The sequence below is a fragment of the Schistocerca cancellata genome, chromosome 3 (assembly GCF_023864275.1).
Source record: "Schistocerca cancellata isolate TAMUIC-IGC-003103 chromosome 3, iqSchCanc2.1, whole genome shotgun sequence".
Taxonomy (NCBI): Eukaryota; Metazoa; Arthropoda; class Insecta; order Orthoptera; family Acrididae; genus Schistocerca; species Schistocerca cancellata.
Window position 1 is genome coordinate 644322043 of NC_064628.1, and position 22848 is coordinate 644344890.

General features: G+C 40.8%; 1 protein-coding gene across 1 annotated transcript in view; it reads right to left on the reverse strand.

The window, feature by feature from the left end:
• Positions 1–6062: 6062 nt before the first annotated feature.
• LOC126175593 (proteasome activator complex subunit 3) overlaps positions 6063–22848 on the reverse strand; it is a 43387-nt gene continuing 26601 nt past the window's right edge. Inside the window, exons 5-6 of the mRNA XM_049922457.1 lie at positions 8656–8826; positions 6063–7512 (exon numbers count right to left, since the gene is read on the reverse strand). Of these exons, the coding sequence (XP_049778414.1) occupies positions 7324–7512; positions 8656–8826 (360 nt within the window). The 3' untranslated portion in view covers positions 6063–7323. The remainder of the gene's footprint in view (positions 7513–8655; positions 8827–22848) is intronic.

Below are 22848 nucleotides of genomic sequence, written 5' to 3' on the forward strand. Positions count from 1 at the left end.
CATCTTAAGGACTGATCCTTTTCAATTCAGATCTCAACTGTAAGCAAAATCTGCAGAGGATAATGGCATAAAGCACATACTTAACTTCAATTATCACCCAGCTTGTAATTTAGCCAACCATTTCATGTGTGAATTTGGTTGACTATTTTGTTCTCACTGTAGAGGATGCATTGGTCACTCAGAAAATCGTCAAGGCTTGAATTAAGTCTTCATAATTTGAATCATGACAGTACTGGTATGTCACTGAGCACCATTCTTCTCGGAAAGAAACCGAAAATTATTTTCAAACACGTTGATAAGGCATTATGCATGAAGAATGAAGTCATCTATCCTTAGAGTTCATGAATAACAAAGTTGCAGAAAAAATATCACAGACTAAAAGCCCAGTGATGCAGAACAATAGGGATTTTATCCTGATCTGTCAATTTTTGTGTAACAATTTAAGTCCTTGTATGTTAGTACGTAATCCCAATGAATTTAGGTAACTTCAACGAAGACATGTAATTATACTGAAGATGGGTAGCACCAGTGAGTTGATTTTCATCCTGTGTGTTGTTTCACGAAGTGCTACAAGGTATAAGATTTTCTTATACCCCACAAGGAAGTCCACACGTTTTGTGTGTAATCCTCCCAGCGCCAGATCAATATTAGTCAGGGACACTTTAATGTGACACATCAGTGCTGTTGCTTGTTTAATGTATCTTTGTTTACACATTGACAACATAATGGAATTACCATGAATGCCTCAGTCACAACGTGTAACTGTCATGTTGCATGTATCAAAAAGGTGGCATGCTGGTGATAATATACCATTCACTCTATAACTGGCTGTGGACAGTGAAGTGTGAACCACTACCCCATCTGAAATTTAAATCTTACTGTCCAAGAATACCAGGGCAAATCATGCGCAATGAGACACCATAAGGTTACAGCTATAATATCCCTGCAGAGAGAGAGAGAGAGAGAGAGAGAGAGAGAGAGAGAGAGAGAGAGAGACTAAAAATGCCTGAAATATAATGTCACAGTAAACTACCCTCTGTCGTCTTGTCTGAATATAAAATAAATTAAGTTGTGGCATACTGTAATCTGTATTGCACAAGTACCACAGATGAAAGGATCATCCCACCAGAGCAGGAAGCCATGTGTCAGACTGTATCCTCTCTGGTAGCGAGTGAAACGTATTTCATATTGCCTCTGTAACTGGAAGAATGAACGCAACTGCCTAGTAGTTGCACACATGTTCAGAAAAAACCAGAACATCTTGAATGACTACACATAGGGCATTCATGTTCACAGGACAGGTACATTATTATGTTCTCTATACCTGATAAGGATCTGAACCATGTCAGCCTGTGGGTCATAGATCAACATCAATATTGCAATGCAACACCACCTACCAGTAAAATGTTTCTGTGGCTCTCGTCGGTACTATAAAACGAAGATAGTGGATCAGTGTTGACTTGAGCAGACATGCAGGATGCCTCGCAGATGTATGTGTGGACCATGCCGTCAATCAGTGTCTGAAAGAGGGTACATTACTGGCTCGAGAGAATGCAATGCATCCATCCTTCTGTGGGACAAAGTGTTTCAGCAGTACAATGGGCGTGTGCAGAATGGTTCGTGAAATGCCATAGTATACGATGTGATAGGCCAGGTCGCATCACTCAGATTACGCCCCAAGAAGATCGACTGCTCAGGACAGATTTGCATCCTCCTGGGCTCTGGCACAACAGTGTGACACATGGTACACTATCAGGGGTGACAGTCCAGTGCCGTTTACTAAGGCACGGGTTATGTGTGCATAGCCCACATCTCTGCCTACCTTTGATAAATGCCCAGAAACATGCTAGATAGCAATTGGGTAGGGAATGACATCCATGGGGCCAGGAGTGACAGTGTTTTCAGACAAATCCAGGTTCAGTTTGATAATGATGGTCCCATTTTGTCACACTGACTGCATTCACACAATACATACAGTGCCATCTCAAGGCCTTATAGTGTGAGGTGCTATTGGATACAGCCACAAATCACAGTTGGCGCGTGTCCAGTGAGCAGTGTGACCTACGTGAATGACATCCTGCCACCCATAGTCATACCCTTTCTGCACAACACCCAGACGCCATTTTTTTTCAGCACGACAATACGCGATCACATGTTGCTGCGTGAACATGTGCCTCCGTGATATCAGAGGATGTCAGCCTTTTACCCTTGCCTGCCAGGTCATCATCAGACTTATTGCCAATCGGAAATGTGTGGGATATGGTGAAACGACAAGTGGTGCGCTGTGACCCAATGCCAAGCATTTACAGATGACCTTTGGAAACAGTTGAATGCAGCATGGATGGCTATACTACATGACGCCATTCTCACCTGATACATGCGGAGCAAGTTATGAGGGCCGGTGGCAAACCCTCTTCCTACTAGGCAACAGGAAACATACTGAACCGAGGTGACTGAAATGCTGATCATTTCTGCAGTATATGCTGATGTACATGTCCTGTGAATATGAATGTCCTGTCTACTCGTTCAGTTTTTTTCTGAACATGAATGTAGTTTTACTAACAACTTATTTTTAAACTAACAACTTATTTTTAAACTAACAACTTATTTTTAAACTAACAACTATTTTTTTATCACATCTAGTCACTCCTCTTTCCACCGATGCATGACTGTGTACCTCAACTGTGGGGATATAGCATAGAGGGGTACAGTGCACCGAGTGGCTGGTTTACGTAAAACAATTCCCTGGAGGCCACAATGCTGAATCTATTCCCTAGCTCTCAGCAGAATGTGATCTCCTCCTCCAGCCTCTGCAGGCAGTGTGTCCTTCGTATATCTGTTTGCTGCGTACATTCATTGAGTAGATTGAAGGTTACTGAGGAAGTCTGAGCAAATGAGGAATTTCTCACCACAGATACATGCCAGCTGCCATAGCACCCTCAAAACTGCATTGCAAGTCTGCACCATGATCATACAAGTGCAGACAGCCTTTCGTGGAAGCCCCACTGCTGGAGCTGTCTGAGAATAATGTGCTCCCAATTAATATTATATAACTTGTCTATAATAGCGATTCAAATAAAACCGAACCAACACCACAAAGGGATTATGGAATGGTTCCACTCAAAAATAATCACCAAAACATTAAGACATTTATCCCACTGGGAAGTGAGATACTCAACTCCCGTTTTGTAGAAGGTAGTGAGCTCTTTATGGATCCACAACCACACCCACTTTTTCAATTGCTTGTCAATCTGAAACCGATGTCCACACATCTATTTCTTCAGGCCGCCAAAGCTATGAAAATCATATGGTGAAAGATTCGGGCTGTACGGAGGATGTTGCAGCTCCTCCCAACCAATTCGCCTGAGTGTAGCCTTTGCCCGATTGGCAATGGGGAAGCGGGCATTATTGTGCAACAGGATGATTCCATCCGATAGCATTCTCACCTTACAGATCCTGCAAAGTGTCTTCACAGTGCAGCATACTGCTTGTGGTTCCACACTTGAGGAACGCAATGAGCAGAGGGTCCCTGCAGTCAAAAAATGAAGTCGTCAGGACCTTATCAGAACATGTGTGAACAGCTTTGGATTTCTCTGGCACAGGACATGTGGGATGATTTAACTGTGGCTTTGCCATTTGCCCTTGGGTTGTTGGAATGCTGCTAGATGGAATCATCCTGTTGTTCGATAATGCCCACCGCCACCCTGCCAATCGGATGAAGGCTGCCCTTCAGCTATTTGGATGAAAAAACACTGGAACACCCTCCATACAGCACAGATATTTCACCATATGATTTTCACATCTTTGGCGACCTGATGAAAGAAATGCGTGGGCGTCCATTACAGTCGGACGAAGAAGAGAGACATAGTAGTACAAGAGTGGGTGCGGCTGTGGATCCGTCAACATCTGACCGCATTCTACAAAACACAAATTGACTGTCATCTCCCAATGGGATAAATGTCTTAACAAGTGTGGTGACTACTTTTGAATGGAACCATTCCATGGTCCTAGTGTGATGAGTGTTCAGTTTTCATTTGACAGGCCCTCTTATCTCAAGGAATATGGCTACTAGGTGCTGTCACTGCAGGAAAACCTTTTTTATAGCCACCTTCAGAGGATAAAGTTGTCAGTAGTCGATCAATAACTCTGGAATCAACACTGAGAGCGACTAAACCAGCCAATGGTTCACCATATGCCCCAGGGTCTTTCCTATACAGCTAGTGACAGCAACAACGGGGGCTTGTTAAGTCCTCCCATTTTGAGAAGGGGACAAAAATTGCCTCACTCCATGAGCTGGGAAATTTTTGTGTGTGTCATACTGCATTAAATAGTTCTAGCATTTCCTTCGTTTTTTATCTATTGCCACAGCATACTGTACTTTATTCAACTGCAGTGTACTGTAGTTGATTCAGTTGCAGTATCACAGGCCTTAGGCATTGCTCAATAAAGCTTTCATGTGGAAAAGGGCTAGTTATTGGACTCAGCATCATTGGAAATGAAGTCAAACATATTCCTTTCTACATTCAGATGGTGACAACAAGCTGCTGGATTAAGGCTGGGTATTTATCGTTGATGAATATGGCCACTCCACCTTTATGCTATAATCCCATATGGGTAGTCATACTCTTAATCTCTTGAAGACACAGGTGTCTGCCCTGTGTCAAGAGCGGGTTCCTCGGAGAAGAACCTTAAACCCATTCATATTCCAATGCAGAACAGCAGCCATGTTATCATTTGAGATTTTCATAAAGCTGCCTTTTCTTTCTTGCTGCAGAGATTGCAAATACATAGCAGTTGTGGATAGAGAGAAGGAACTCTGTTTCTCTTCAGCACTTCATAACAAATTATCACCATGGATGGGTCCTCTTCAGACTAATCATTCAACAGGACTGTTGAATGGCCTGATTACTTGGCCCTTGCCCTTTTACATTTTTGTTTGTTCATTTCACATCTCTCTTTCAAAGGTGATGTAACACTAGGTGCAAAAATTTTCCTGGTAGCCCTGTTATACCACAAACCAAAACATTGTTGATATAAACATTAAAATTCTGTATTTAATGTGCTCACAATCTTTATTCACTGCAACTAGATACCTTTTCAGTTGCTTGTTTCCAGATGATGCTATTATTACATCCCCAACCGGCAGCTTCTACCACTCACTTCAGTAGGAGTCTATTAATGTCATTCTAAAACTAATGTTGAATGCATATGACACACTGGTATGTGCCTTTACAGTCAGTAAGAAGTGTCTTCCACAAGCCAAAGAGAAATAGCTGAAAACACAATCTAAATGCCAGTAAATTTATTTCACATAAAAAATACTTCTACTCATTCCTCTTGGTCTGTATAGATGTATTTAAACAGCTTCACTAATTCTAACTCCAGTCTACCTGTATATTCAATTTCAAAACAATATAGGTATTCTTCCACTGGAGATTTTTCTTCTACACTTCAACAACTTCCTCAGCAACTTAATACTTCTCCTTTATCTACCCAACAAACTCCAAAACAAAAAAAGCCCAAAACTAGTAGTAGTAGTAGTAGTAGTAGTAGTAGTAGTAGCAGCAGTAGCAGGGGTAATAGTAAATAAAAAACAATTTATAGCCTATATAACTAACAATGACAAAATGTAAGAGCAAACATCTGCACTACAGGGGGAAAACATCTGGCATGCTGAAGTATAACCCTAAGCTTTGTTTAGTCAATGCACAAAAATAGAGGCATCTGACATTTCTGTGAGACCATATCACAATCTTTTTTTAGTCCATTTTTCAAATTACTAACTATTGCAAGATACATTGTTCAGTTCACAATATAACTTATCCTGCACGAATAAAAACAATTCCAACTGTAGAAACAACATTCTCATATAATGTTTCAGAGTCATTGATTAAACTGTTTTAAGGGAACAGCTGGAGGGGGGGGGGGGGGGGGGGGGAACAGAAGAAAAATGCACAAAGCCTCTTGACAATCAAATACAAAATGCACATTCTGATTTTGTGAACCTCTAACATCTGAGGGACAACAGGCTTCGTCCAACTGAACACTCCAACTGACAAAAATTAAGATTATACATTACAATTTTTATTCCTCGGAGACCATTATCAAAGTCACAGATCACACAAAATACATCTTTAACATTTTTACATGCACCTACACGAGGAAAAAATGTCAGCACAAGTGACGACTTTTGCAAAATTCATGTTACGGCGTTCAAGATTATAATCACAGAATTCTAAAAATGGATACCACACACAACCAACAGGATAAGTTTTTTACAATTTCAAAATACATTTAAACATGGATGCTTTATTTTGAAATTTCTACGACCTCACTGAGTTACATCCCACAAAGCAACATATTGGACAAACAAGCTCTTTTGGTACAAAGAAATCCTCACAGAAGAACGGTATAAAAGTCTGTTCTTAAATAGTATAATACAATCAATTGTATACCATACAGATCGCTGTAAAGAACTAAAATGATGTACCACAATGAAACTGATTGTAAAGTAGTGTTATAAAATGAAAATGACCACTGACGGCCATGCAGCAACAGAAAAGAAACTGGAGTTACATATTTAAGTTATCTAGCAGAAAATGACCTCAACAAATTTCCAGATGCACTCACACATTGCAAGAGAAAAATAAATCAAATATTTAACACCAGCACTTGAGACAAAAATATTAAGATCTGTCTTCACATTGTTCAACATAACATAATTCCTCACAGCAATGAGTATTAAGTCAGCCATTCCATTCCCACCACTATAACACACATATATCCACTTTTCACATTTCTCACTCTGTTCTTTTATCATCATCATAAGTAAACCTTCAATGTCTGAAGAAAGAAATATGTGCTAGGCCATACATACGTCAGCTGCATAAAAAGTTTTATAAATTTCCATTACTCTGTTTTTCCCACTGCCTTCTTACAGTCCAAAGCATACCCAATAAATTATCTAAACCAATGTTTTTGCTTCCAAGTGTTACAGCACTAAAAATTAACATACTGGTAAAAAGTTTAAATAATGTCTCTCTTTTGCAATGCTGTAACATAGGAAGTACAAACTATATAAACTAAATTATTCTGAAAATGCACTGCACATACAAATGATGAATATCCCTTGCACAGGACGTTGAATGCAATCTAAACTAAAGTTGTATGACAACTGGGAATGAAAAGGTTGACATTTTTATTCACTGCTCAATACTGTATAAACTCCAATGCACTGTATTCACTTTAAATATGTGACAATTCTGGATCTATTTTCAAGATCTTTGCCGTCAACAAAAGAACAGCCCAAAATGGAACACTCCTTCAGTACAATGTTTCTGAATTTTCTGTACGGGGCTTCTTTATCTTCTCCAAATTTTTTATAACAATGTCATGGAGTGTGCAATAACGATTGCGCACCTCACACATCACCAACCACAGACTCAGATACTCTTTCTCATCCAGTTCCTCAACAGCCCTACGATAGTCTTCAATATGCGGGTATTTTGCAACCTGTAATGAACAAAATATTTGTTATACACGTTAAATAATCTTAAGTCCAACATGTCATGACACGGAGAAAAAAGACTGTCAGCACACAATACTTATTGGCTAATAAAAAGATTATCAAGAGATAAACAAGCCTCAGTGAAACAATTCTTGGAGTTTCATCTCTCGCAATCTTTACATACCCAAAGTCTTAAGCCACAAACAAATTTTCTACATCTCATGTCAGATGACAAATGAAAATAGGAACTACCCAAATAAAATAAGGCCATAACGAAAATGTGAAGCTAAAATAAACCGAACATGTCATCCACAAATACAAAATACTGACACTATCAGGGCTGGACTGGGTGATCAATCTTCTATTTAATATAATTAATGAATTTTTGACAATATAATTTAACTGGATTGATAAAAAAATCTACTCACCAAGCGGCAGCAGAAGTACATACATATTAAAAAAGGTTTTACTTATGCAGGGTGGTTGCTTCTTCCAGCAGGAGGGTTGAAGGCGAAGGAAGGGGGGTGAAGGGAAAGGACCTGAAGAGGTTTAGGAAAAGGGGTAGAGTTCAGAAAAGTCAATGAGGGGAGACTAACCAGACAGAATGAGAAGGAAAGACTGATTGTTCTTTCTCATCCCATCTGGTAAGTCTCCTGACCCAGGGTTCTGGGTGACTTTTCTGAACACTATCTTTTTTCCTGAACCTCTCCAGTTCCTTTCCCCCCACCCCATTCCTTCCCTTCTACCAGAAGTCACTAGCTCTGAAAGCTTGCATAATTGAAACCTTTTTTAATGCATGTGTTCTCCGTCCACTGCTTAGTGAGTAGATTTTTTATCTATTGAATTATACTTAATATAATTGGATACATTAAAAAAATCTCCTGACCAAGTGGCAGCAGGGGAAGACACAGATAAAAGTTAAAGAAATGTGCAAGTTATGTGGGCCAGGGGCATGAAGAAGAGTGAACGAAAAGGACTGCTGAGGTTTAGGAAATGAGAATAGTTACAAATAAGTTGCCCAGAATCCAGAACCAAAAATTATTTTCATTGATATACAAACTCCTATTTGGATTGAATCCATACAACACTCAACTTAAAACTGTCAAGAATCTGTCATTTCAGTAGGTCATATTCTGCCATGTACTAACCTTAGACACAATTTTTCCTCTTGAAACAAAGTACCGGGATATCTGATCAAAGAAGGCTGCAGCTTCAGATTCAACTGACTGTATTTCTGCTAATGTGTCTTCTTGAATAGAAACTCCAAAATTGTTTCCATCTTCAATTTTCGGTATCATGAAAGAGATCCACATCTTCAACTGAAATAACATTACACATGATATTTTTATGAAACTGGCTCATGCAACACAATTTATTGTGAAAGGTCGTTACAATACTAGAAGTTAAATGTCCTACCTGCACTAATACTAGAACAAGACTTTATTAATATTATAATAATTATGACATCTTCCTTTCTTACATAAGGATCACTGACAACAGTTTCACTCTAACATTAAACCTAATTCTGTTTTGTTTGATAGCAACCTGATGGATTGAGTACGTCAATACCAAATTGATTAAATAGCTCTTCTTGGTTCCATTTTTAAACACCTGGTGTGTACCGTATTTAATCTAAGCCACACCTGCAAAATGAGACTTGAAATAAAGGGGAAAAAAAAAAATCCCGAATCTAAGCCGCACCTGAAATTTGAGACTCGAAATTCAAGGGGAGAGAAAAGTTTTAGGCCGCACCTCCAAATCGAAACAAAGTTGGTCCATTATAATATGATACACAATTTAGGTCGAATGAATGACGATACAGTTACAGTAGTTTGGTTCAAGTCGTAAGCTTAGCAGTTAAGCTTTACCAGGTAGCCATTGCTATGCGTCAGGCGCTCTGTCCGTATTTACACGGGTACCCTTCCTTTTTCACGTGCTTCGTCTGGTTTGAATCGATTGCTTATTTTGCTTTGATCTGATATGTGCCGTTCTCTTTGCTATAGGTGTTTACGTCATTCAAAGCTGAAAATGCATTACTGTACTGTGTCATGCATTGTTTGTCGCATTCTGATAGTGCGTGATTACAGCCCGTCGCCGCTCGCGGCATGGCTTGCTTTTGTGATCGCTACTGCCGCTTACAAAAAAAAGAGAGAGAGAGAGAGAGAGAGAGAGAGAGAGAGAGGCGGGGGGGGGGGGGGGGGGGGGGGGGATCGTCTCATTAGCGAAACAATGACAAGAGACTGCTATTTGCTGTTACTTACACTGCTGCTTTCTTTGATAATGATCAAGAACCAAATAATAGACTGCGTATGATAGAACATGTTCTGAACGAGAGTTAGGCAAAAATTTTTCTCCGTTTGAAAATCTTCGCGGCCGCTTCTTTAGTACATCAAATTCTGCACAGAAATTAGAGCCATCTTAGATTTAAAAATCTAGTCAGTTGCCGTGCTTCGTTTCTGACTGTATCACTATTAGGCATAAGAACAATACGAATATAAACATGACACAATACGTCTATTCTTCCGCGTTTGCCGTTGTCTCAATCTAGTTTCGTAGTTTATTAGGCAGACAGGATTTAAATGAGATAGCAGCAAACACGAAAGAATACATGACAAAATGTTTACATTCGTATTATTCTTATGGTGAAGAGAATACTGCATGTGATTCAAATTTCATCAGGATCCTATTAGCAACCATCTCTTTTCACAGGTAGGAAAAAATTCAGAACGTAGAGTTGGCCATATTGACAAACATCCCAAACAGTCTTGCCAGTCGGATTTTCGTAGTACATTGAAATTCTGCTACATTCGAAGATGAACAATACGGAATTTGCATTTACTTCGTTGGATAATGTATGAAAATGCAGTGGTCGAAACTCGGGGTGGAGAAAAAAAGCTCGTCTTCCACCCTTTTTTTTTAATTTATTTACTGACGCAGAGGTTTTGGCGCCAGTATTTATCTTTGTGCCTACAAAGCATGCCTGAATAGCGCTACATATATTCGACGGCAGAAGTTAGTTGTGGCGGCATCTACCAACTTTTTCAGAACTTCCGCTTGCTTTGCACTCGATTCTAAGCCGCAGGCGGTGTTTTGGATTACAAAAACCGGAAAAAAGTGCGGCTTAGATTCGAGTAAATACGGTAATTAAAACCTACTGAAATTCTTAAAAAGTAGTTTACCTTTTACTTGAATAAAATGAATGTTACAGAAGTAATTTCTGTGGTTTTCTGAGCCAAATGATACCAAATAGTAAACAGATTATTGTCTGAAGGTTAAGTACGACATAATTGATGTTTTATATTAAAAACAGAGATTTCATGACTTACCAAACGGGAAAGCGCTGGTAGATAGGCACAATAAAAAACACACAAACACAAAATTTCGAGCTTTCACAACTCCTGGTTGCTTCGTCAGGAAAGAGGGAAGGAGAGGGAAAGATGAAAGGATGTGGGTTTTAAGGGAGATGGTAAGGAGTCATTCCAATCCCGGGAGCGGAAAGACTTACCTTAGGGGGAAAAAAGGACAGGTAAACACTAGCACACACACACATATCCATCCACACATATACAGACACAAGCAGACAATGATTGTGTGTGTGTGTGTGTGTGTGTGTGTGTGTGTGTGTGTGTGTGTGTGTGTGTGTGTGTGTGTGTGTGTGAGCGCGTGCGAGTGAGTGTATACCTGTCCTTTTTTCCCCCCTAAGGTAAGTCTTTCCACTTCCGGGATTGGAATAACTCCTTACCCTCTCCCTTAAAACCCACATCCTTTCATCTTCCCCGCTCCTTCCCTCTTTCCTGACGAAGCAACCGGGGGTTGCGAAAGCTCGAAATTTTGTGTGTGCGTTTGTGTGTTTTTTATTGTGCCTACCTACCAGCGCTTTCCCATTTGGTAAGTCATGGAATCTCTGTTTTTAATATAATTTTCCTATGTGGAATGTTTCTTTCTATTTTATTTATGTAATTTATGTTTCTGTATATTTATTTCTGACAAGAGTCCCTTATAATTTCACTATATTTGATACATTGCATCCACGTTTATCAGCTGAGGTACTTGGCTTCTCTTGTATTTCAGATAATTTTTAATCCTCTTGCTTAAATTATACTCGAACTAAAAGTAGACTAATTCAGACAAATATGAAGGCACATTAAAACAAATTAGATTTCTTAATTATTGCATCAATATGATTATTTAAATCAGAAACTGTTGATTTACTGTGATTTTTACTTTGTGTCCGATAACTAGAAATGAACGTTACTAAGTGAGCTGAAACATAATTATGTTATTTTGCAAGTATACATAACTTTAATTTTTAGTAAATTATAAAATAATTCTACTGACTAGCATAACGACACTGCTTAAGAAATCTGGCCGTGAGCACTGGAAGGCAGTCTTCATCCACAGTACCTATAAGAGGTAATCATAAACAGTGACAGAACGTAAAAACATTTTCATTCGAAACTCCTAGATGTATAGAGGAAAAAAGGACTGAAAAATACCAGATTTCAAAGCAATGAAGCTGGATTTTGTAATAACTTCAAGTTGAACAAATATATTTCAAGGAAGACGCTATACATGAAAGTCACAGATCAAGTAAACAGAATAAGGCGTGCGTACACTTTAACAGTCAATACATAACTGAGTCCAAGTCTAGAAGCCGCGTAACTGCGCAGCAGCACTTTGAAAGATCGGCGAGTCACAACACTTTTCCTCCCTTGGAATTTTTTGCACAGGTCTTGATGGAGGTGGCCTGGAGAACGCTAATGCCCATAGGTGTTGTTTGACTGGCCGTAAAGGCTCGAGGAGGAGGCTACCTGTATGGACGGAAGTGTCCCCGATGATAATGGGTCGAGATGACAGGAGACACGGGGATCGAATCTGCTGGGGACCCGCGCACCAATCTGCCCATTGCGGCAAGTCTGGTTGTTATATCAGGAGACATGGGCGATGTGTCCGTGTCCATAGGAGAAGGAGGCGAGTGGGTTGCTCCGACAGATGATGGTCATCTGGTTCCTGCATGGGCATGTCTCCTGGTGGCGTCAGTTCTCGTGATGGCACCGATATGATGGTGAGAAGACTGCGTTGTGAGTTATGAGACATTCCAGTATCCCGAGCATCAGGTAGAGCCGAAGGTGGTGGTGTGGTATCTTGAACAGGCGTTGCCGGCACACGAGGCCAAAGCTGGTCCGAATGACGCACTGCAACACACATGTCCGTCTGGATTTCATACAGGCGTTGGTCACGGTGTCTTAAGATGCGGTCAGGACTCCATTTTGGCCGCCTGCCATAACCCCGTACCCATACAAGGTCGTCGGAGGTGAACCGGCCAAGCAAAGGCACCCTCGGCCATGAGGTGGAAGGCCGCAGAAGATGAAGTAGCATGCGGGGCTGTCGGCCATGTAAGAGCTCAGCCGGGTTGTGGTCGCCTATGGGGGCGAAACGATAGGAAGCCAGAAATTGGAGAAGCTCATCATCAGCAGAAGAAGCCAGGAGTTTCCTCATCTGACCCTTAAATGTGCGGACCAGTCGTTCAGCCTCACCGTTTGACTGTGGATCGAACTGAGGGGCCGTGACATGCATGACGCCGTGATGGGCACAAAAATCCGCAAAATTGGAAGAGGCAAGTTGCGGACCATTATCAGTAAGAAGAGTAGAGGGAAGGCCTTCCAAATAGAAAATGCGTGCTAGAGCATTGGTGGTTGCCACGGTGGTAGGCAACGTGCAACGGACAATGAAAGGAAAGTTAGAGTAGGCATCAATAACGAGAAGCCAATAAGTACCTAAAAAGGTCCCGCGAAGTCAGCATCAGGTGAAGGCCATGGTGACAAAGGTGACTTCAGGGCGGCGGCCTGTGACGCACAAGGGCCGCAGGCAGCGTCCATGTGTGCAATTTCAGAGTCGATAACAGGCCAGTAGACATGACAGCGCGCAAGAGGTTTTGTGTGAGAGACACCCCAATGCCCTTGATGAAGGAGGCACAAGGCCGAAGCACACAAAGACGCAGGTACAACAACACGCGGTGAAGCATTTTCGGTGGAAAGGAGGATAACACCATCCCTAGCCGTGAGGCGGTAACACAAAGCGTACTAGTTCCTTCCTTAGCGGACGGACGATCTGGCCAACCCTTCTGAATACAGCATAAAACCCGGGAGAGGGTAGGGTCAGAACCTGTAGCAGCCACCAGCCGGTCCCCAATGACGGGGAACCCGTCCACAACCCGCTGCTCGACAACATCCAGGTGGAAACACGAAAGTTCGTCCCTATCGAATGCCAGATCAGGACCCATGGGAAGGCAAGACAGTGCATCAGCATTCGCATGTTGAGCCGTCGGCCGGAAATGAATCTCATAATTGAAACGAGACAAGTAAAGAGCCCAACGCTGGAGGCGGTGTGCAGCCTTGTCGGGGAGTGACGATGGATGAAACAAGGAAACAAGTGGTTTGTGATCCGTAACAAGATGAAATTTGGATCCATAGAGAAAAAACACCAAACTTATGAAGAGCATAAATAATGGCCGTTTTTCAATTTGAGAATACTTTTGTTGGGCATCCATGACCGTTTTGGATGCATAAGCAATGGGTTGTTCAGAACCGTCAGAAAAACTGTGCGCAAGGACTGCACCGACCCCGTATTGAGAGGCGTCCGTGGCAAGAACAAGATGTTGGCCAGGTCGATAAGTAGCTAGGCACGGGGCCTGTTTCAGCATGGTCTTCAATTTCTGGAAAGCCACATCGCATGACGTGGACCACTGAAAAGGCACATTTTTATGGAAGAGGCGATGCAAGGGCTGAGCCACCGAAGCAGCAGACGGTAAAAACTTGTGATAGTATGCTATTTTCCCCAAGAAGGCCTGCAGTTTCTTAACAGATCTATGGCGAGGAAGGGCATTGATTGCAGCGACAGTTTGCTGAAGCGGACGAATACCATCCCGAGAGAGTTGAAACCCCACGTACGTGATAGATACATGAAAAAATTTCGATTTCTGAAGATTACACTTAAGACCAGCAGTCTGTAAGACATGAAAAAGTGTGAGGAGATTTTGAAGATGTTCATCAGTGGTGGAGCCAGTGACAACAATATCGTCCTGGTAATTTATACACCCAAGGGCAGTGAGCAATAATTGTTACAAGAATCGCTGAAAGAGAGCATGGGTGCTGGCAACCCCGAATGGCAATCGTTGGTATTGACAGAGGCCGAAAGGCGCATTAAGGACCAGAAACTGCTGGGAAGCAGCAGCGAGGGGAAGTTGATGATAAGCTTCTGACAGGTCAAGTTTAGAAAAATACTGGCCTACAGCAAGTTTAGTGAACAATTCTTCAGGTCGAGGCATAGGGTAAGTGTCGATAAGGCATTGAGCATTTACAGTGGCTTTGAAATCGCCACAGAGACGAATATCGCCGTTTGGCTTAGCAACGGCAACGACAGGAGAGGATCACTCACTGGAAGTGACAGGAAGCAAGACCCCTGAAGCAGTGAGACGATCCAGCTCCCGTTTGACCTGATCACGAAGGGCCACAGGAATGGGCTGAGCCCGAAAAAACTTAGGCCAAGCAGTGGATTTGAGCATGATATGAGCTTCAAAGGATTCCAATTGAGCATAAGGAATAGCATCAGAGACGATAGTGACAGAGTCATCTATGGAGAAACCAAAATCGCGAAAGGCATCAAAACCAAAAAGATTCTCTGCATTACTATGGTCGACCACAAATATGGGAACAGTGCGAATGACGGATTTGTAAGACACCTCAGCATCAAATTGTCCCAAGAGATAGATCTTCTGTTTATTGAAAGTCCGTAATTGCCTAGTGACAGGTGACAGGATTGGAGAACCCAACCGAAGATACGTCTGAGAATTGATGATAGTGGCAGCAGAACCAGTATCCACCAGCATGCGAACATCTCGACCAAGTATTTGGACAGTGAGGAATAACTTCGCTGAAAGGGAAGAAGTACAATTGACAGACAACGCAGAATCAGAATCAGCGTCATGTTCATGAACATCATGTTTATGCGGTCCGATTTGCAAACGGATGACACATGACACTTTTTTTTGCAATTGTCACACACGGCCCAACATTGTGGACAATCTTCTTGTGAATGTTTCGTAAAACACCGCAGACATGAAGGAAGTTGCCATGGGTTTTGCTGCAGTTTCTTAGAGGTTTGTTTACGGTTAGGTCGAGGCTGCGCTTGGGAGCGTACTGCGGTCACGTCGGCCGGCGGGGACACGCCACACGCTTTGTCAACAACGCACAGAGGTTGTATTTCCCCGACGTCGCTCCATGCCTCTATTTGCGCTCCAGCGGCGCGAGAAATTTCAGAAGACTGAGCGATGGATAGGACTTCATCTAGAGTCAGATTTGCCAACTGAAGGGCCTAACTACTTTGTCGGTGGGCCGATCGGATAATAGCATCCCGTACCATGAAATCGGCATAGGATTCTTTCAGTAACAAATTGACACTTTCTACTGAGGCCGTAATGTTCAGCAGCCCAAGCGCGATAGGATTGATTTGGTTGTTTTTGACGATGATAAAAGGCAACACAAGAGGCTACCACATGCGTTTGCTTTTGAAAATAGACGGACAGAAGTAAGCACATTTCAGCAAAGGACAAAGACGCAGGATCTTTCAAAGGAGCCAATTGCGACAACAACCGATAGATTTGAGGTGAAATCCATGAAAGGAACAGAGACTTACATGTTTGTTCGTCCGCAACATGAAATGCCAAGAAGTGCTGTCGAAGACTTTTTCGTAATCGGACCAGTCTTCCGCCGTCTCATCGTAAGGAGGAAAAGTAGGTAGAGACGACGACGACGACGACGACGAGAGACACCCCGCATTTGATGCCGCGACGAAATCACGAATCGCATTTGTGAGAAGCATTTCCTGTTCTATTAGACGTTGCAATAGTTGCTCTAAAGTAGCCACAGAAACATGTGGGTCAACGACGGAAAAGAAAAATCCCATCCTCATCGCCAATTGGAATAACTTCAAGTTGAACAAATATATTTTAAAGAAGACACTATACGTGAAAGTCACAGATCAAGTAAACAGAGTAAGACGTGCGTACACTTTAACAGTCAATTCATAACTGAGTCCAAGTCTAGCGGCCGCTGGCTGGCTGGCGGTTTAGGTGGCGCTGCTGCTGCATGGCTGGCAGACAGCACCGCATGTAGAGGACGCGCGTAACTGCGCAGTGGCACTTTGAAAGATCGGCGAGTCACAACAGATTTCACTATATTTGATGAATTCCACAGAATTCCTTGACAGTTACAAAGTAGAACACTGTCTTAGCACTTATAATTTGAAAGAAATAAAGATATCCTAAAAGGCATTAATTTCATACCCACTTCATATTTCCCCATACACTAAATTACTGCAACAATTAACTAATTATTCCATGAAAAGAATTTTCTTAATTTCCAGTACAACCATCTGCAGGTTGTATGTGCAATTTATTTTCTCTTAGACTCTGTAAAAGCTTCACAAATAATTTATGAGAGCTAGATCTGAAACATAGGAGCATGCAGAATGAACACACACTATTTCAGCAAAATACGCAAAATTTATAGAAAATATTAAATCTGCTTTACAGTTCATCTTACAGGCTTTTAATATATTGCCCTTTTACAGTGCCTTCATATTTTACCAAATCAAGCCTACTAGATTTTCCTTTAAATGCTAGAAATTATCTGTGTGTAATGAATTTACCTTGGTTGCGGCTTGTTAAATAAAACTTAGTTATAACATTGAAATAGAGCAGACAGGGAATGAATGTTTTATCTATTTCAGACAACCTTTTGAGTGAGTGTGTGTGTGTGTGTGTGTGTGTGTGTGTGTGTGTGTGTGTAATAAAAGTAAGAACACAACAACATGGGTATTTTCCATGGACATACTAAAACTACGTTGCATTACTTGGCTCTTCTGGTGTGTCACTTGTCTCGTCGTTTGGGTAACTTTTAAATTGCTCATCTAAATCTCACATCCAACTGATCTGACAATCATTCAATACATATGATCAGCAGTCACTTTGATGTCGTTGGGTAGATGCGATACATGTTGTCATTGTCCTGAAACTTCAGTTACTACAGCCCTGGAAAACAGCATATGTTAACTTTCAAACTATGTAAAGAGTAGTTGAATGTGTGCTCTTTCTATTGGCACATGATGACTACCATTGTAATTTAAAACTTTCTTCTGATGTCGGTGGTAGCTAGTGGTGTTTTCTCCTGAAATGTCATTTCTGTACCTAATAAAGAGATTGGATGTAACTTATCTGCAGCTTTTTTTAATAACACAGCTTAAGAAGCCTTTGTTTAGGTCTATGTGTAATTCAGACTTTTCTTTAATCCTCAAGAAGGTGCACTGCTTTTTATAATAGGAGCAGGTGTGGAGCGTACTTTGTACACATGTAAGGAATAGCTACCTTTATGTCACCACTGTAAAAAAAAAAGTACAAGCAAAATCACAGTATAATCTTAGTTCAATTTAACAACGATAAAATAAACATACATTATGTGACCTATATCATTGTTTAACTGAACAACAATAAAATGAACTTTCATTATATTACTCTGTTTCCAAGCGTAAGTGTTCCCCCACAGTAATGACCAATACACAAAGCATTAAAGAGCACAGTTGCATCAGATTCTGGTCAATTGCTTATTCAGTTGCTAATTATCTCTTCGGCAACTGCCTTATTGTGGGATCGTGCCGCTAACTCACAATCTGGGGAGTTTCCTTGCACAGATTGTAAATTATTTCTGACCTAGCTTGTTGTTTGTTGTATTTTACTGTTGGGCGTTTAGACGTATGGCAACAAAACTTGTCACTGTGTTAGCTGAAGCAATACTGAAGGAATTGGTATGGCCTCAACTGTGAAACAACAATAGAATGGTAAAAGACAATGTTATATGTGGTTGGCGCACTTTATACACAGGTGCGGCCTCTCTAAGGTTAAGAATCTCACACGTGTCTCTATGCTTCTTCCAACTTTTGTGGAAGTCACTGACATAATAAATTCTTACTTCTCATGATCTACAGAAGTTGCCTGGACAGTAGCAACAGCAGTTTGTAGCAAGCCTTCAACTCTGTGAGCAATCTGTTTTCAAATGTGGCAGTGCTCTTGTGAATTAAATACTTTCTGCCACTTGATGCGGCTCAAGTGATCTAGTCCATTTATTTCCTAACATTTTTCATATAGTATTATGTCCACTTTCAGTCTTTGTCTAATGAAAACTGAGAAATAAATTTTGGTTTATGACATCTTGGTATTAACAATCAAACTGTAATGGCCATAAGAGGACCTGATTGATTCCCTCTGGCAGACTTTACAGTTCACTGTTTTCTATCAGAGCTATGCTATGTACAGAGTAGTAAAACGATACGTGATCACACTGTAACATCTTTCAGAATTTTCATGTGCACCACCAGACATCACAAGCAGGATGAGACACTTCTTTAACAACACAAGCAAATAATAAAAATCCCAGCTACATCCAAATAAAAGTCACAGTTCACGTGATAGTAACTGAAAAATCTTAGTTACAGACACAGAAGGCTGCCACCCCATGTCATATTATACACTTATTGAAGGTATCGCCATACGAACAAGGTGTCCAAGAGAAATGGTTAGTATCCAGGGATACGGCAGGAACAATCACTTGAAGCAAGAAAGTCTTGTACACATGCACTCGAAAATGCATGTTTAAGAGCTACGGCGATTATTTCACCTTAGATACTGTGAAACAAATCTCTTCTGCTGCAAGCTCTTTGTTTTCCATATTTTGTGAGGAGGTAATATGGACTTGTACAAGAAAAATGTCCAGTAACCATGAGCTCTAAAGTGCATACCTAAAGAGCTACGAGCACTTTTTCAGTAGCAGAGAGGTGTTTCACAGTAGCAAAGATGAAGAAGTGTTCATTACTCTTATGGTATGCATTCTAGATCCCATGTTACATAGATTTTTTTTTTTTTTTTTTTTTTTTTTTTTTTTGCTTAAAGTGATTGTTCCTGTCATATCCCTGAATACTGACCATGCCTCCTGGGACACCCTATATACAATCAAAGGTGATGGGCACTGCCTACATCATGTGGCATCACACCAGGCATGCTCACAATATTGCATGAATATTCAAGGTCTCTAACACACATACGTTCCTGCTGTCGTTGTCTGGCTCTGTTACTAACTCCAGTATGACACACTGATGTTCTACAGCCCCTTCTGAACTTTATTGACAGCAACTGTGTCAACCATAATATTCTGTTAGTGGGGTTAAGTTTATATGAAATAACTTGTTCAGCAAATGCCTGGTTTAGTTCTTACTTAAGAAATAGAATACAGAAAGTTATTTTAGGCCATTTTAGTAATACAAAGGTAGACACCACATCACCTGAATGGGGAGAAATTACAAAGGGAGTCTCAAAGAGTGCAATCATTGGCCCAGTATTGTTATTGCTTTACATTAATGATTTTCCATTTTATTTAAGTCAGTAAGAAGAATTATTTCCATATGCAGATGACAACAAACATTGCTGTGAAGCCGGGCAAAGAAGCATCAACAGAAAAAAAGTAGTACATAATGTTTTTGTGCAAGTTACTGACTGCCTTTGCACAAATGGGTTAGCTATAACTTTGAAAAAATACATATCATACTGTTTTGTACCATCAAGCACATCGACCTCCTATGAACCTACTATAACAACAAGAAATAATAAACAGGGAGTGAGCTCCAAGTTCTTTGTCTGTGAACTGATTGAAATTTAAACTGGAAAAACCATACGGTAGAGATGCAAAAATGTTTAGATTCACCTGTTTCTGGCATAGCAGTAACTGCCAAATTTGCAAAATATATTAACTAACTGACTTCTATATCCCAAATCATCATTCACTGATGTCTTATGTGGTAATACTTTGGGATAGCTCCTTACTTAGGCAGAAAGTACTGATTGGACAGAAGATAGTTTTGTAGGCTTTTCCACACCATAGTGTTTATTATGAATATGACCTATAGAAGAAATCAGGAGTAGTCAAACTTTTTCATCTACTGCCCTCTTTTGTACCTCTATTAGTAGTAGGCCTAAAATCTAACCGCCATCAGTTACATAGTAGTGGTAATTTATAAAGTAGGGAAGAAACTGTAATTTGTAACACTTATGAGGAGATTTACAGCATAATGATAATTACTTAGCAAATACTTTGTTAAAATTTTATGAAAACCCAATGAAAAGGTTCTAAAACCCCCACTGCCTACCATGAAAAATGGAACGCCCACTAGCGGACTAGGCTGACTACCACTGACAAAGCACTGAAACACTTTATGGCAGAGGGAGTGAGGCGCAGCAATATTCATCGCCTGTAGCGAATCTGACAAATTTTCTTGCCACAAGCAATGAGCATGACCCCCGGAAAAAACTACCACATGCTGTGAGCAACATATGTATTTGCCCATGAATAAGCTTGCTCTTCAAGGCGAGCGCATGCACTGTCCAGCAATCCAATACTTTATACACTGTTATGAATTGTTAAAGACAGTTCTAATAAGACAATTTTTATGAAACTTAGTATAAAATGTGAAGATAATAGTCAACAACAATATGAATTTCACTTTTTATGTAAGTTTTGATATAAATCACCTAAAATACAATTTACAATGTCCTTTGAGAAATTACTCACTGAAAATTCTGCTGGTCTCTGTAGACATTCTGCAAATAAACTGTCATTTCTTCTCTTCCCGTCCGGTAAGTCTTCCCTGACCCTGTGTTCTGGGTGACTTTTCTGAACTCTACACATTTTCCTAAAGCCTACAGTTCCTTCTCTTTCACCCTTTCTGCTGGAAAAAGGAGCCAGTATCTCCGAAAGCTTGGATAAGTAAAACCTTTTGTTATATGTATGTACTTCTGCTACTGCTTGGTGACTAGATTTTTTTTTATCTCAATGAAGAACACTAAATGAACACATGAGCCTTAAATAATGAAATAAACAACATTGTCCTAATCTGATTTTTAGATACTTCTCAGCAAATTATTCACAGAAACTGTTCTATGTTGGTCATCTTAAGACAATGATGCAGTTGACTGGCTGCCACTGTCACAGCTTTAGGAGCAGACTGCATGATCTACGTTAGAACCCATCTTCACTCAGAAGTCCCATTACGAAGTAAAATTCCTTTTTAGAGCACTGTTTTATTACATGCACAATACTGAACAAAACATAATTGTCTCTTCAGTCTTGCATCGTCATGTTAAAGATGGGCTCCCAATACAGGCTCTGCCAATTTTGATTACTCCCATCAAAATTGTAATTCCTCTTTCTCCCTTACCTTATTTTTTTGCAACCAATATTAGAAAGAAAGAAATTTTACAAGAGGCATTCAATAAGTAATGCAACACTGTTTTCTCAGCCAATTTCACTTTTTTCTCAGCCAACTTAAGTTGAAAAAATGCGGAATTTGTTGCAGGACATCACGGGATATTTGCACATCGGACATCACAGAATATTCGCATATCAGCCCCTGTGGTTTCGTTAAGTTCCGATGGGTGATCGCGTTATACGTAGCCTTCAAAATGGAGTCCATAACAGCGAAGTGCATTCGAAGCAGACACCTGTCACCGAGTTTCTTTTGGTGGAAACCAGAGCACTGCATATATTCACAGGCACTTGCAGAATGTCTACAGAGACCTGGCAGTGAACAAAAACATGGCGAGTCATTGGGTGAGGCATCTGTCGTCATTGCAACAAGTGTGCAAACCTGTTTGATCTCCCACATGCTGACTAGCTGCACACAGCTGTGACTCTTGCAATGTAGGAATGTGCAGACACAATTATTCGAGGTGATCGACAGGTCATAATCAACTGGATGTCTCTTGGTAGTGCTGACACTTTTGTGGCATTTGATCCACCAGTTGGGGTACTCAGTGGTGTGTGCCAGCTATGTTCCCTGCTGCCTAACAGAAAACCATGAACAGCGACACAGGACCATCTTTGCAGAATTGCTTGCATTTTACGAGGCTGATCATGACAATTTTTTGTCAAAAGAGAAACTTCAAAGCCACGCCCTCAGCCGAAGAAGCCATGGCAACAGTTTTCTGGGCCTCTGAAGGAGCTACTCTGTCTCATGCCCTCCCCCATGACATAACAATCAACTCTTGAAGTGTACCATACTACCCTCAGGGAATTGAAGAAATGACTAGCATGTTCGTTTGCACAAAAATGCAAACACACTTCTCCCCCTCCATGACAACACATGGCCTCAGACAAGTCTGTACACCGAGGGGAGCACATAAAGCTTCATTTGACTGTTCTTCCTCATCCACCCTACAGCTCAGATCTCGCACCTTCCGA